The 13,547-nt window shown below is 39.1% G+C and overlaps 1 protein-coding gene across 3 annotated transcripts; it reads left to right on the top strand.

The window, feature by feature from the left end:
• The first annotated feature begins 6,501 nt into the window (after nt 1-6,501).
• On the top strand, nt 6,502-11,547 carry LOC107792583 (alpha-dioxygenase 2-like). 3 transcript variants are annotated; one of them, XM_075251425.1, is made up of 12 exons: nt 6,502-6,807; nt 7,537-7,589; nt 7,680-7,793; nt 7,889-8,149; nt 8,342-8,491; nt 8,584-8,717; nt 9,391-9,604; nt 9,689-9,834; nt 10,006-10,233; nt 10,480-10,682; nt 10,771-11,014; nt 11,102-11,547. In XM_075251425.1, the coding sequence occupies exons 3-12, from the start codon at nt 7,701-7,703 to the stop codon at nt 11,325-11,327; spliced, it is 1,899 nt and encodes a 632-aa protein (XP_075107526.1). In that variant the 5' UTR covers nt 6,502-6,807; nt 7,537-7,589; nt 7,680-7,700; the 3' UTR covers nt 11,328-11,547. The 3 variants fall into 3 exon arrangements, with proteins under 3 accessions (XP_075107526.1, XP_075107527.1, XP_075107528.1); XM_075251426.1 differs by having other exon boundaries at nt 6,667-6,807; nt 7,726-7,793; XM_075251427.1 differs by lacking the exon at nt 7,537-7,589 and having other exon boundaries at nt 6,681-6,807; nt 7,726-7,793.
• Nucleotides 11,548-13,547: the final 2,000 nt, after the last annotated feature.

Genomic DNA, 13,547 nt, shown 5'->3' with positions numbered 1-13,547 from the left:
CTTCATACGAAAATGTGATAAGTGCCAATGCTACGCACCCCTAGTACACCAACCGGCAGAACCCTTACATTTGGTCCTGTCCCCATGGTCGTTCATGAAATGGAGGATGGACATCTTCAGACCGCTGCCACCGGCTCCCGAAAAGGTAAGGTTTCTTTTAATTTTGATTGACTATTTTTCTAAATGGGTGGAGACAGGTCTTTATCAGAAGATCAGAGAACGCGATGTAGTCGATTTCCTATGGGAAAATATAATTTGCAGATTCGGAATACTAAAAGAAATAGCATGCGATAATGGGCCACAGTTTATCTGTGCAAAAGTTACAAAGTTCCTCGAAGATTTGAAGATAAAGAGCATCACATCTTTCCCTTATCATCCGAGCGCAAATGGTCAAGCGGAGTCAACAAACAAAGTGATTATTCAAAACTTCAAGAAAAGGTTGGAAGCGGCAAAAGGCAAATGGCTCGAAGAATTGCCCGGAGTTCTATAGGCCTACCGAACAATGGCCAAATCGAGTACAGGAGAAACTTTTTTTTCCCTTGTGTACGACGCTGAAGCCATAATCCCGGTGGAAGTAGGTGAACCCACTTTGAGATATTTTGGGCAGATGAAAAATCGAACAACGAAGCGATGTTAATCAACTTGGAACGCAGGGACTTGGCGTATGTAAGAATGGTAGCTCAAAAGTAGAAAATGGAGCGATATTATAATCGAAGAGCCAACTTCCGTTATTTCAAAGTAGGAGACTTGGTTCTGAGGAAAGTAACCCAAAATACCTGGGAGCTCAACGCAGGGAAGCTAGGTCCAACGTGGGAAGGTCCCTACCGGATTTCAGCTATCACTGGAAAAGGATCATGCAAGTTGGAGAACTGGAATGGAGACAAATTGCCATCAACTGGAACGTGGCACACCTCAAAAGATATTATTGATGATGAACATTATTCAAGCGGAAAGTATGTGCTGCACTCTTTTTCCTTTCGTTCTGTTTTTGTCCCAATTGGGTTTTTCTGGAAAGGTTTTTAATGAGGAAGCAACAGAGAGCATACTATGAAGACAGCAGCAATAAGACCTTTGATAGCAAGGCAAACAAGCAAGCTTATAATTGGGGACGGTAAGATAATCTTTGGTTCGATAGCAAATTCCCACTAGGAAGTTAAGTTTGCTACCGAACAAAGGTTACCCAACCGTTCACGAGCATGAACCACTAGAGGGTTGTTAGATATTCCTTCACTCGATAGCATAAATTTATGAGGGAAAGTAAAGTTGTGTTACCAACATTATCTAGCAATTCATTAGTAGAATCTTCGAAGATACAAGACTTCCAGTGTTCCAATTCGCACTCTTCGCATTCAAACACTAGGTAGGGGGAATGATATGAGGATATGACACAATGACTGCCACGTTAACCGGGGAATGAAAATACGGAACCTAAATGCATCATCGGGACCGGGGACTGCGCAACCAGCCCCATAGAAACACGTTGTACAAGATAGCCACAAGTAATGGCAATTTCTTTTCAATATAGCAAATGCTTATGTATTCTTTGAAAATACAAGGAATAAAATGAAATCTTTTTGTTTTTATCTTGTTTCTTGTCTGAACGATGAATAAACTTTGTCATTTGAAAGTTAAATAAGTACTTCAAACGTTAGTGTTGTAATGAACATGAGACGTCCTCTACAAGAGCACCATAAACATAAGAGGGCCCTCTCTTATAAAACCCCTCACGTTAAAGGGTTGGTTCCGGAAAAATCTATGCCCGGAATCAAAAATTCCTTCGGGGAAAAATATACCCGAAGCCACATATGAAAAGGACGCAAAAACTAAACTTACGCAAATACTTATAGAAACCCTCACATAAAAGGGATAATGTTCGGAACCGAAGTACTTTGAGGAAAACACATTCGAGACTATAGTCTACACATAGTAAAGTGCAAACAGGAAAACGTGTGTTGAACTCTTGAGCAAATGCAAAGATTAAAGACTTGCATGGATATTCAAACAAAAGTAAGACTCAAATGATACTTGAGAAAAAATATGTCTTTATTTACAAGAACATGCCAAAACGGTAAAAGTTCAAAATGGGAAAAAGAAAAGAAAAGCTAAACTACAGCGTCTCCGGAACCAGGTGGAAGAGAAGTGTCCGCATTCCCGAGAGAAGTAGGTGGGTCCACCAATGGCTCGACGTTTTCCCCAGTTTTGTCTTCAACATCGTCACCTTCTGATCCCTCTTCAGTTTCTGAAAACTCTGAACCAGAACCAGAAGAACCAGGAGCATCAGAATGCATCGGGAGTCCATTTTTAGTAGCTAACTCAAGCTCTCGGGCTTTAGCAATTTCGGCATCAAAGTCGATGATACCAACTTTGGCCTCCTCCAAGGTTTTTCTCCTCATGCTGTACATGGCATAAGTTTTTTCAACAACGAGGGAAGCTGCTTGGCGCTTAAGTTCTTCTTTGAGTTGGGTAACCTCGGTAGAAAGGCTTTTCTGGGCGGACCTAGGAGATTTGAGGCTGACGTCAAGGTCACGGATAGTTGAATTAAAGATCTTATTATACTCGATAGTTTTCTTGTACTTTTCTTCTATCTGGGCGTGTTTCGCCCCCACAGCAGCAAGCTCTTCGAGTTTGGAGTTCAAGGATGCTTCTAAGTTAGTCACTTTTTCGTCAGTAGCAGCCTCGCGTTCGGTTGCAGCAAGAATGATGTCCTGGACTTCAGCCCATTTAGCCTTAGCTTTATCAAATCTAACCCTCAGCGGGCCAATTTCTTAGCTCAGGGTTACCATTTCTTGCTCGCTTTGCTGCAAACGAGCCTCCAAAACAACGGTCTCAGTAGCTTTGTTTTCTAGTTCTGAGAGGCGGAGAACAGTTTGGTCTCGTTTCGCCAAAAGTTGGTTCCGTTCAGAAGTAGATTCTTCCTTCTTACGAATCAGCCTTTGAAGGCCCTTAGAAGTAAGAAAGTTGGCCTACAAAACAAGAAGAAGTAAAACTTAGAATACATTCATACAAAAGTAGAAGAAGTAATGAAGGAAGAAAAGAACGTACCGTTGCGGCGTTATGCATGGCATTGTTCAACAAGTACTCTCTCAAGAGTGCTTGAATCTTTTCCCAGTCTTTTTCTAAAGCCAAAGGCTTCAGATAATTAGCAAGCTCCACCGGCCGGGATAGCAAGTTGCATCCGGTAGAGACTGAAAAAGTAGTGTTCTTCCTCCTTTGTGGATCTTCAGAAGGGGCAACATAATTTTGCCCCAAATTCCCATGAACTGGGGATTGTGGAAGAGGAACATTTTTTTCATGGTCAGATGCAGCCGATGGAGGTGATGTAGCAACTGTTGGTGGAAGAGTGGATGAAGATGGAAGTGATGTAGCAGTTGCTGGTGTTGGTGAAGGTGGAGATAAAGCTGATGGAGTTTAAGAGTGAGAACCAGCTGCATCAAATGCAGTGCTGGCTGTTGGATGCTCGCCAACCAAAGACGGCAAGGACCCGGTACTCAGCCCCACAGCACCGGATGCAACAATTGGGGCCCGAAAACTAGAGTTGGCATTTTCTACCAAATCATATTCTCCCCAAAGTGCCGAGATATCATCTTCAGTTGGTGCAACTATCTCAACAGGTTGTAGCATCCTGTTGATATGATGAGAATCGTCGCCTTCTATGTAGAGAAGCTCCCACATCACTAGCTTCTTCATCATCATCAATCATCACAGTGTCTATGACCGGCTCGGGAGGGGGACCTGGCGTCATCGCCACCGGAGATAGCTCGGGAAGAGCAGTCTTCACCCGTTTATTCTTCTCCCCGGTCATGGAGGAACGTCTTCTCTTCGGTTGCTTATCCTCTGGCCGGGGACTTCGTGAAGATGTGGTTGCACCCGAAATAGGACCGGAGATACCTGTTCGAGTAAGTGCTTCCTGAATCAGCCAAAACGTCCTCCTCGGGGATAGCAACAGAGCCCGCAGGTAGACCTAATTTCGTGAACAAGTCATAAGGGTTCAACCAAGTTCTCCATATACAAAAAACTAAAAGCAAGGAAAATTACAATTACCAAACTTTTTGGCCTTCCATCCGTATTTAAGAGCCAGTTCTTTCCACAAACGAGTTTCGGGCGTCGTGACGTCCAAGATCTTCTGAACTCACCGGTCCAAACCTTCCACCATCGGTGGGATCCATCGAGTTACTGAAACATACGAAGGTTGAAGAGTTGATACAACCAAAAAAAATATCTAGTAAAAAGAAATACTAAACAAAAAGCTTACGAGTGCGGTTCCAAGCGATCGGAAAGGATGAAGCCGTTATCAGAATGATGTCATTGGTGATGACTGCAATGAACCGTTCTATCCACCCACGGTCGTTATCATCATCCATGCTAGACAGCAAAGTATGGTGGCCACGCTTGCAGAGGTTTATCATTCCCCCGCGGAAGATTTTGGGAGAATAGAGATTCATCATATGAGCTAAGGTTAGCTCCTCTCCAGTTTTCTAGCACAAGCGTCGAAGACATGCGACCGTCCTCCACACTGAAGGACTTACCTATGCCAAACACACTTGGTAGCGAAGGCAAATCTCTGCAATCACGAAATTAAGCTCTCTACTAAAAGGAAACACACCTAAAGTAAAGGGATACGTGTAAAAGTATGTAAAACCTTCCTTGGGAAGGGTCACTCGCTCCAATATTTCAGGAGCAATGATATCCAACTCATGGCAGCAGTAGTCTTCCTTCACAACAGGAATACTGGAAGGACGAATGGAAGGAGGGTACCTACTAACAACCCATGTACGAGGGTTAGTAGTAGAAAATTTCTCTTAAAGGTCCTTTGTGGTACTGAGTTTTTTTGGGATAATGGAATCCACCGTTGGAGGAGCAAAGTCCTCGGCTTTATTCTTGTTCTTTGAAGAACCAGCACGCTTGGAGGAAGAAGCCATTGATAAAGAAGAAGGAAAAGGTTTTGTGTTTGAAGAGAATTAGAGAAAGGATGGAAAACAAAGATACAAATCAGAAGCTCGAGAAATTATGAAACGCAAAGGAAAAGAATGTCGCGTATAAGTAAAATTTTGGCGGCTAAATTCTTGGCCTCGATAATCGGCAAAAGTTGTGTTGAATCATGGGATGACACGTGTTCGGAACATTAAATGCGGAGAGACGTATATCTAATCAAATTTCAGGAACCTTCAGAGGGAGTTATAATAATTCCTACCAAAAAGGTGTTTCTACCAGCTTCTCGGTAACACAAATTTATGTCACCAGAAAGCAGAGGGATTATTTGTATAAGGTGAAATATGACATGACACGTAGTTGTCTAAAGGGAGGACATGTGAAACCCAAGACTGGGATGGCCGAATACCGAACACAGCCATTCCGCTTGTCACCGGAAAGGATAACGTTCATAAAGGTGTGTTAAATGCTTTGCGCCCGGTGGCATTTAATAGGGAATATTCTGCAGCATTAAGAGCGACGGTCTGTTACAGAGAATTTGGCATTGATGTTCACCCTTACGTTCTCATCAATGACCCTCATAATTGACATTAAAGGAGGACACGATCCTAGGATCTCCTTCCCTAGACATAGCTATAAGTAGTAAGCTCAGTTATCATTAGAAAGGGGACAAATTTTCTGACAAAACTTATACTATATTCTATACAAAGCTTAATACAATCTTATTTTCTTGCTCTTTGATCTCATCATTGCTGTGCCCAGAAACCTTGTTCCCGGAACTGTCATCTCTGTTGTTTCATCTACATTTCAAGGCTAAGTATTATACATTTCTTCAATTATTGTATTATTTCAGGATCAAATTAGTTCACTTGTCTAGAAACCATGTATAAATTCAATTGTACCATTTTACAGGTAAACAATAAGGCGTAGTTAGAATGTTAGATGTCATTTAACTTAACTTAAATTGTTGTAGCATGTAATATACTTTATTTTTCAAGTTCAAAAGAAGGTTAATTAGGTCGTAGCTATTAACACAAAGTTATTAATCTAATCCGATCCAACATTACAGGAAATGAGGTTTTCAATGATGATATTCTGGGCGATTTATTTAGTTGTCACCAAAAGTAAATATATGCCACCGTTTTAAATGGCAGCCTACCTGCAATCATATTTGTGGCGTATTTTGTTTACTTTTTTATGGCGATTTTAGTCTCCACATTTTTTTTGGTGGCGGCTTTGCTCACCAAAAAGTAAACATAGATTTATGGTAGGTTGCTGCTCAAAATAGGAACATGTTATCCGCAGCTGAACTATCTATTGCAGCGACACAACATTTTCATTTGGTGATGAAAAGGTCGCCACATAACGTCGTGCAAGATGAGTAATTATTAATGTCATTATTATGAAGAGTTATTGCCAATTATCTTTTAAACCTATCGCTTTATAGAATTTAAACTTTAAATGACGACACAAGTAACATAGGAGATATCTACTCAATTATTGAGTTAGGACGAGTTACGCAGAATAGTTGTAACATGCACTAATAGTCTAATACCCAGGATAATGCAACTTCTACTGAGAAAAGGGAAACAAGAAAGAGACCCAACGAAATTCATACAATGGGGTTTAGTTAATTTGGAATATTGTGGACGTGTTATGAAAGCGTCACTTCAGCTTCTTTGAATCTCATACGAAGTTACTGTTCCCAAAATAATGTGTGAACATCAATAGATCAAATAATGCTCGAAAAGGCTTTAGAAAAAGTAGACAGATATATAGATGTTGCTTTCCACTTTACCAATTTCTTGCATCACATTTCCTAGAGCAAGAAGCTGATGCTGGCTTTACTTATTCTTCAACTGGTTCGTTAGTTTGGAGGTAATTAATTTGCTATGAAATTCTTTACCAACTACTTGCATCGCTCTTATAAAGTTTGTTTTCTTATTTTTCTTCTTTGAGAGCATAGGAGAATCTAGTATATAGACAAAAGCGGATTTAGGATATAAGTTTAAGTTTTATGGGTCAATCTTTAGGTTTTTCTAGCATTGGACGTACTATATGTTCAAAATTATGGGTTCAGACCTACTATTTGTTGCAATTTTTGTGAATTTTCACATATAAATATACTCTCTTCGTGCAAAGTATTAGGTTCAGTTGAACCCATTGCCCGTGTGTTCAGTAAACGTGATCTTAGTATATATGTATAATATTTTTTTGTATGTATACATAGTTCGAGTCAAATAAGCACATAAAAGTGTTACTATTGTTTTGCTTTAAAGGGGATAGAGAAGGTCAGAAGGATATGGGAGTAATATTTGATCAGATGTTGATATTTTTCTTTAAGAGCATCATTTATGGATAGTTAACTACTCTAAATATGAAAGACGAAAAGAATGTTTCTGATGTTAATGTTCTAAGTAGCTTTCAAAAACCGGTCCTTTTGGCTGTTTACTGGTAATTAATCCTCGTCAAATTAAAGAATCACTATACATATGTTTCTCATCAGTTCCAAAATTAAGATATCACCATAACGAGCTATTGGACACTTGTCTTCGATTTGCGTCACTTATAATATAAAAAAGATTAATTGAATACAGTTGATTGCAGCAATCTTGATTGGGCCTACAGATATGAGTAATTGAAGACAGGAAACAGGACAGGTTTGACACTGGTTCAACTCTTTTAAATGCTATCTTCCCTCTCAGTCTTCATAACCAACCTCTTGAATTAATCCTTTGTTTCATTGACAGGTCAACAGCTAAGAAACTCTCATGGCATTCTCATTTTCTCTTGCAGCCTTTATTCACCCTCAACTCCGGCATGTTGTAGCGAAGATGTCTCTCTTTGACACAATCTTGTTCTATGTTAGTTTTCTCTGTTCCCTTCTTTTACCATGTGATATTATGCTTTACAAACTAGAATGTTATTTTTACTGATGCTCCTGTTTTTGATATGTCAGGTGGTACATCTTTTGGACAAGTTTGATCTATGGCATAGATTACCAGTGTTACTCGGGTTGGCTTACCTAGGACTAAGAAGACACTTACACCAGCGATACAACCTCTTACGTGTTGGAGAAGTTAATGGCAAGAAATATGACACAGAAGAGTTTTCGTATCGGACTGCTGATGGTACGTGCAATCATCCTGCGGATCATTTAGTAGGCAGTCATGGAACCTTCTTTGGTCGCAACATGCCACCATCAACTTCAAGTTATGGGGTAAGCTAACAATACAATCATTTTATTCTTTCAGCTTTATTGAACCTGTTTCAATTCTTTTATTCTGATCATTTTTTGACAGCTAATTAGCATGATCCAATAAATGTGCCTTAGTCATATCGCTATCTGTAATCTATAGCTTGATATCTCTCATTCACTTTGGAGTTATGACAATATCATTTGATTATGTAGATACTGGAACCTCATCCAGTAACGGTGGCCACGAAGCTCTTGGAAAGGAGAAAGTGCACAGATTGCGGGAGCCAATTCAACATGATAGCGTGCGCCTGGGTACAATTTATGATCCATGATTGGAATGACCATATGGAGGACACTGAACAGGTACCTACGTATAACTTGTCGGAGGCAGTATTTAGAGTATTCATCATGGTAAAGGTGTGTTTTGTGTTTCTCTTACACAAATATTTTGACAGGTCGAGCTTAGAGCGCCTGAAGATGTTGCAGCAGGGTGCCCGTTGAAGTCATTTAAGTTCTTTAAGACCAGAAAACTTCCTACAGGTTCACCTGATCTGAAGTTTGGGCATTTGAATTCAAGGACCCCATGGTGGTGAGTAGACTCAAAAACTTCTAAATCCCCAGAGAAAACCTAAAAAGTTCTCTCATATTTTGAACTTTTGTGACTTTATTTGTACTTCTATTCACTCCAAAGCCAGCAATAAAACTAAATACCCTACTGGTGATGGACTAAGCTAATAATATAAGACACTGGTGGAAAAGAATTACCTGTTAAACCGACAAGATTATTGGACAAGGAAAGAAGAACAAAGATAAATACATCATCAAGTCCATGCTCTTGCATCCCAAAATCTAAAACTGTCATAAATTTACAAAAGCATGAATACACCCACAATCGAATGGTGCTAATAGCAGGTTATTCTTTGTTAATGGAGAGAAACTTCAAGAGAGACTGTTGCATGTTATATTCAGTCAAGCAAAATAGATTCTATTAAAATCAATAGTAAACTCAACTAAATACTGTATCAAAGTGCTGCTTAGTAGCATGCTAAAAGAGTGAAGTAACAACTACGGTGGAGATGGAGGGGGAAAGGAGGCGGAAATATTATTCCTTGTTGACATATACGCTGGTCAACTCATGTCCACACTGTCCAATCGGAACTCAATTGGATTTCTTACTTCATTGTAATGCAGATTGGAAGTTAGTCTAGTGATGGAGTTTTATTTCATCTGATGAATTATATATGTTCCTACTGTTTTGCTAGGGATGGGAGTGTAATATATGGGAATAATAAGGAGGGCATGATTAGGGTGAGAACATTTAAAGGTGGAAAGCTCAGGGTCTCAGGAGATGGACTTCTTGAACATGACGATAATGGCATTCCAATATCTGGAGATGTTCGTAACGATTGGGCAGGCTTCTCTCTGTTGCAGGCCTTGTTTATGAAGGAACATAATGCCATATGTGATATGCTAAAAGTATGCTTTTCTTTTCAGCTTCTTCAGGATAATTTTGCACCTTAAAAGAACCGAGTTTGATTAAAAGCCTGATTTTTGTTTCAGGAGCATTACCCTGAATTTGATGATGAAAAGCTGTATCGACATGCAAGATTGATAACTTCAGCAGTCATTGCTAAAATCCATACCCTTGATTTGACAATTGAACTTGCTAAGACTGATACTGTAGTTGCGGGAACAAGGATCAACTGGTAAACCCACTGCTAAATACTGCTGCTACTACTGTGGTTGAATTAACAAACAGCTTCCCAGTATTCACTTAGTTGTCTTGATCTTCTAAAATGTCGTGCATCATGCTTAGCATTGCGAATGACCATAACATTAACTATTAATGTTAATTAACAGAGTCTACTTTGATTCAGGTATGGACTTTTGGGGAAGAAAATCAAGGATTTGTTAGGACCTAAGTTTGGACCAATTCTGAGTGGATTAGTTGGTCTTAAAAGGCCCAGAGATCACGGGACTCCCTACTCGTTGACTGAAGAATTTGTTAGCGTCTACAGAATGCACTCACTTTTACCTGACAAAATTGTTCTGAGGGACTTGAAGTCGACTACTTCAGAAGACAAATCCTTGCCTATTCAAGAAGAGTATGTTCTCCAATTACACATTTTGCATTAGAAACAAGTTGTTGCCTTGCTATATGACAATTTTTTAAATAAAATCTGGGAATTGATTTCAGGATATGAATAAGAATCTGATCCATATATATGAATTATAACACAACAAAGGCCAGATTTGTTGAAATCTAGAAGTAAAATAGCCAGGAGATGTACTAATAAAAAGGAAAAGAACTTGTTAGGATATATGAATTTCTAACTGTCTAGTTTGATCAGGATTCCTATGACGGAAATGATTGGGAAAGAAGGAGAAAAAAGCTTGTCCAAAATTGGTATAGAGCAGATGCTCGTATCTATGGGTCATCAGTCATCTGGAGCTTCTACATTGTGGAATTATCCGACGTGGATGAGGAATCTTGTTCCTCATGATATTGATGGAGAAGAAAGACCAGATTTAGTTGACATGGCCGCGTTAGAAAGTATGTTTATCCATTCTTCCCTATGACATAAAACATTGTCCTCGAATATCATAGAAACTACATACTAAATTGCTATTTTAAACTCTAGTTTATAGAGATAGAGAGAGGGGAATACCACGGTACAATGAGTTTAGAAGGAATTTGCTGATGATACCAATTAGCAAGTGGGAGGATTTAACTGATGATGAAGAAGTAATTGAAGCTTTGCGAGAAGTATATGGTGATGATGTTGAGAAGCTAGATCTCCAAGTTGGTCTACACGCGGAGAAGAAAATTAAAGGCTTTGCCATTAGTGAGACTGCTTTCAACATATTTCTGCTCATTGCTTCAAGGTAAGTCAATATGTTGCAGTAGTATGTGCAAAATATAGAATTGGTCTTTGTGCTAATACGCGTGACAATCTTTTTTATTTTCTTCAGGAGGCTAGAAGCTGATCGATTCTTTACAACTAATTTCAATGCGCGAACCTACACAGAGAAAGGCTTCGAATGGGTTAACAAGACAGAGACATTGAAAGATGTTATAGATCGACACTTCCCTGAAATGACAGAGAAATACATGAGATGCACAAGTGCATTCTCAGTGTGGAATTCGGATCCTGATCCTAGACGTTATTTACCTCTCTATCTGAGACCAGCAACCTAATATGTTTTATAGGATGTGCCCTTTGTAACCTTTGTATGAGATGAATATGTAATATGGTAATAGACCACGTTAAGTTTGAAAATATAATATGTAAGATCGCGTAAATCTGTAGCGTATGTAAATGGATTAGTATGTGTGAAGTGTGACACGCTTGACTATGCAAGTATGTTAACTTTTTGCTGTCCAGTGACTCCATAGGAGAATAAAAGTAATTTCCTCATTTTCTTGGGGTCGAAAATTAATTTATATAGGTAAGGCTTAACATATATCTCCATTTTGTTTGTGACAGAAGATTGAAGCAGTCACATATTGTATGAATTAAAATGCGGAATACGGTCTTGTCAACTAACTATCCTCCCTAGTATGAAATAGCCCTTAGGCTTTCATTTTGGGGAGACTATTTCCATGAATGATGAGATCTTTATTAAGATGTGTAATGATGGATTGTCATTATTGTCACTTGTCAAGACCCAAACTGATGGGCCGCGACGGGCACCCGGTACCTTATTCAACCGAGTACCAACGTAATCGTATCTTTCCTATTACATCATCATAGGTAAATGGGCCAGAAGGGGCGTCATGAGATAAATAGAGTAAACATGAGGGAATACCTGACATAGAACGACCCAACCTTATATAGAAACTCATACCTGTGACATACATGCCTATAAGGCCAATGTGATCCTTTATATACTTAAAACATAGGCCGACAAGGCCATGCAAGTATCCGTATATATAACATCTGTATATAAGCCTCTAAGAGTATATACTTATCATAAAGGTCAGGACAGGGCCCCGCCATACCAAACAATAGACGTCTAAATCATACTGACCAAACAAGCAACTCCGGAGCAAATGGAGCGCACCAACATCTTTCGCTGAGTTGATAGCCTACTTGGAGGACTCTCGACCTATCTATCGGGACCTGCGGGCATGAAACGCAGCGCCCCCCAGCAAAAGGGACGTCAGTACAAATAATATACCGAGTATGTAAGGAATGAAAATCAGTAAATAATAGACATGAGAGAAACATGGAGTAAAAAACTCAACATGTAAGTCTGAACAACTCTATGAATTATTAATATTTACAATCTCATGCATATGCGTATAAATCTCATACCATGCATAGGTATATGCGTTCATAATATCATCAAGCATGTGAGGGCATCCCATCATATCTTTTAGGCCACTGTGGGCAAAATCATCAACGTATACCAGCTGATCAGGTGGTGGTGCGTATATAATGCCATAACCTTTTCTCATATCCCATATACATATATACGCGTATATAGCACCATTTGGTCATGGGTCAATGTACATATATAAATGAATGCAATGCATGAGAAGTACGTCAATAACATCTTTCGGAATGTCATAAGACCATTATGTCTTTGATTAATATCGTGAAATAAACTTTATCAACTTACGTATTTTCTGAGACCCATGAACAAATGATAGAATAATAAGACACATGGGGAATCAAGAATATAGACACCCCTAGTATTTCTATGAATAGAGTCATTTATGAAAGTTGCGTATTTTGCTCGTTTCATTTGTATCATTTGGATCATGCCAAAAGGAAAGAAGGGATAGCCTTAACATACCTGAGCCGATTCTCTTGACAATCCCTCTAACACATGTCTTTTGCGAAAACATGTAACGGCGGATTGAAGTAGGGAAAAATCCGTGTGATATTCTTGAGAAAGATTGCACCGTGCTCCCTTAGAATTGCAAATCCCGTTGCTATTACGCAGTATAACTCTCGTATGAATTTTGTGCTGAAGGAGACCCGTTGCTTGTAGATAAAGAGATCTTTGATAATCTCGTATGAATTTTTTAATGAAGTAAAGATAAAGAGATTCCAAGATAAAGAGATCCGTTACTTACGAATTCTTTGATAATCTCGTATGAATTCCTTAATGAAGTAAAGATAAAAAGAGATTCCAAGATAGAGAGATCTTTAAAAGTGGTGAGCTCCATCCGTTCTTAGCAAGCTTAGCATCTTAATGAGATAAGGAACCTCTAAATTTGTTGGTTCTGTGGGCCTCACATTAGGAAATGATTTGGCCACCAAATTCCTTAGATGCGCCACCTATTTTTAATGACTAATGAGTCATTGCTTGGGCTGCCACGTTAGGCACCTTAAGCTTATCCAAAATTATCATTAATTAATTACTAATCTTTTCCCAAAAATCTATAATTAACCAAATATCCACATAA

The sequence above is a fragment of the Nicotiana tabacum genome, chromosome 4, assembly GCF_000715075.1.
Source record: "Nicotiana tabacum cultivar K326 chromosome 4, ASM71507v2, whole genome shotgun sequence".
Lineage (NCBI taxonomy): Eukaryota > Viridiplantae > Streptophyta > Magnoliopsida > Solanales > Solanaceae > Nicotiana > Nicotiana tabacum.
This window is presented reverse-complemented; position numbering and strand designations above follow the sequence as displayed.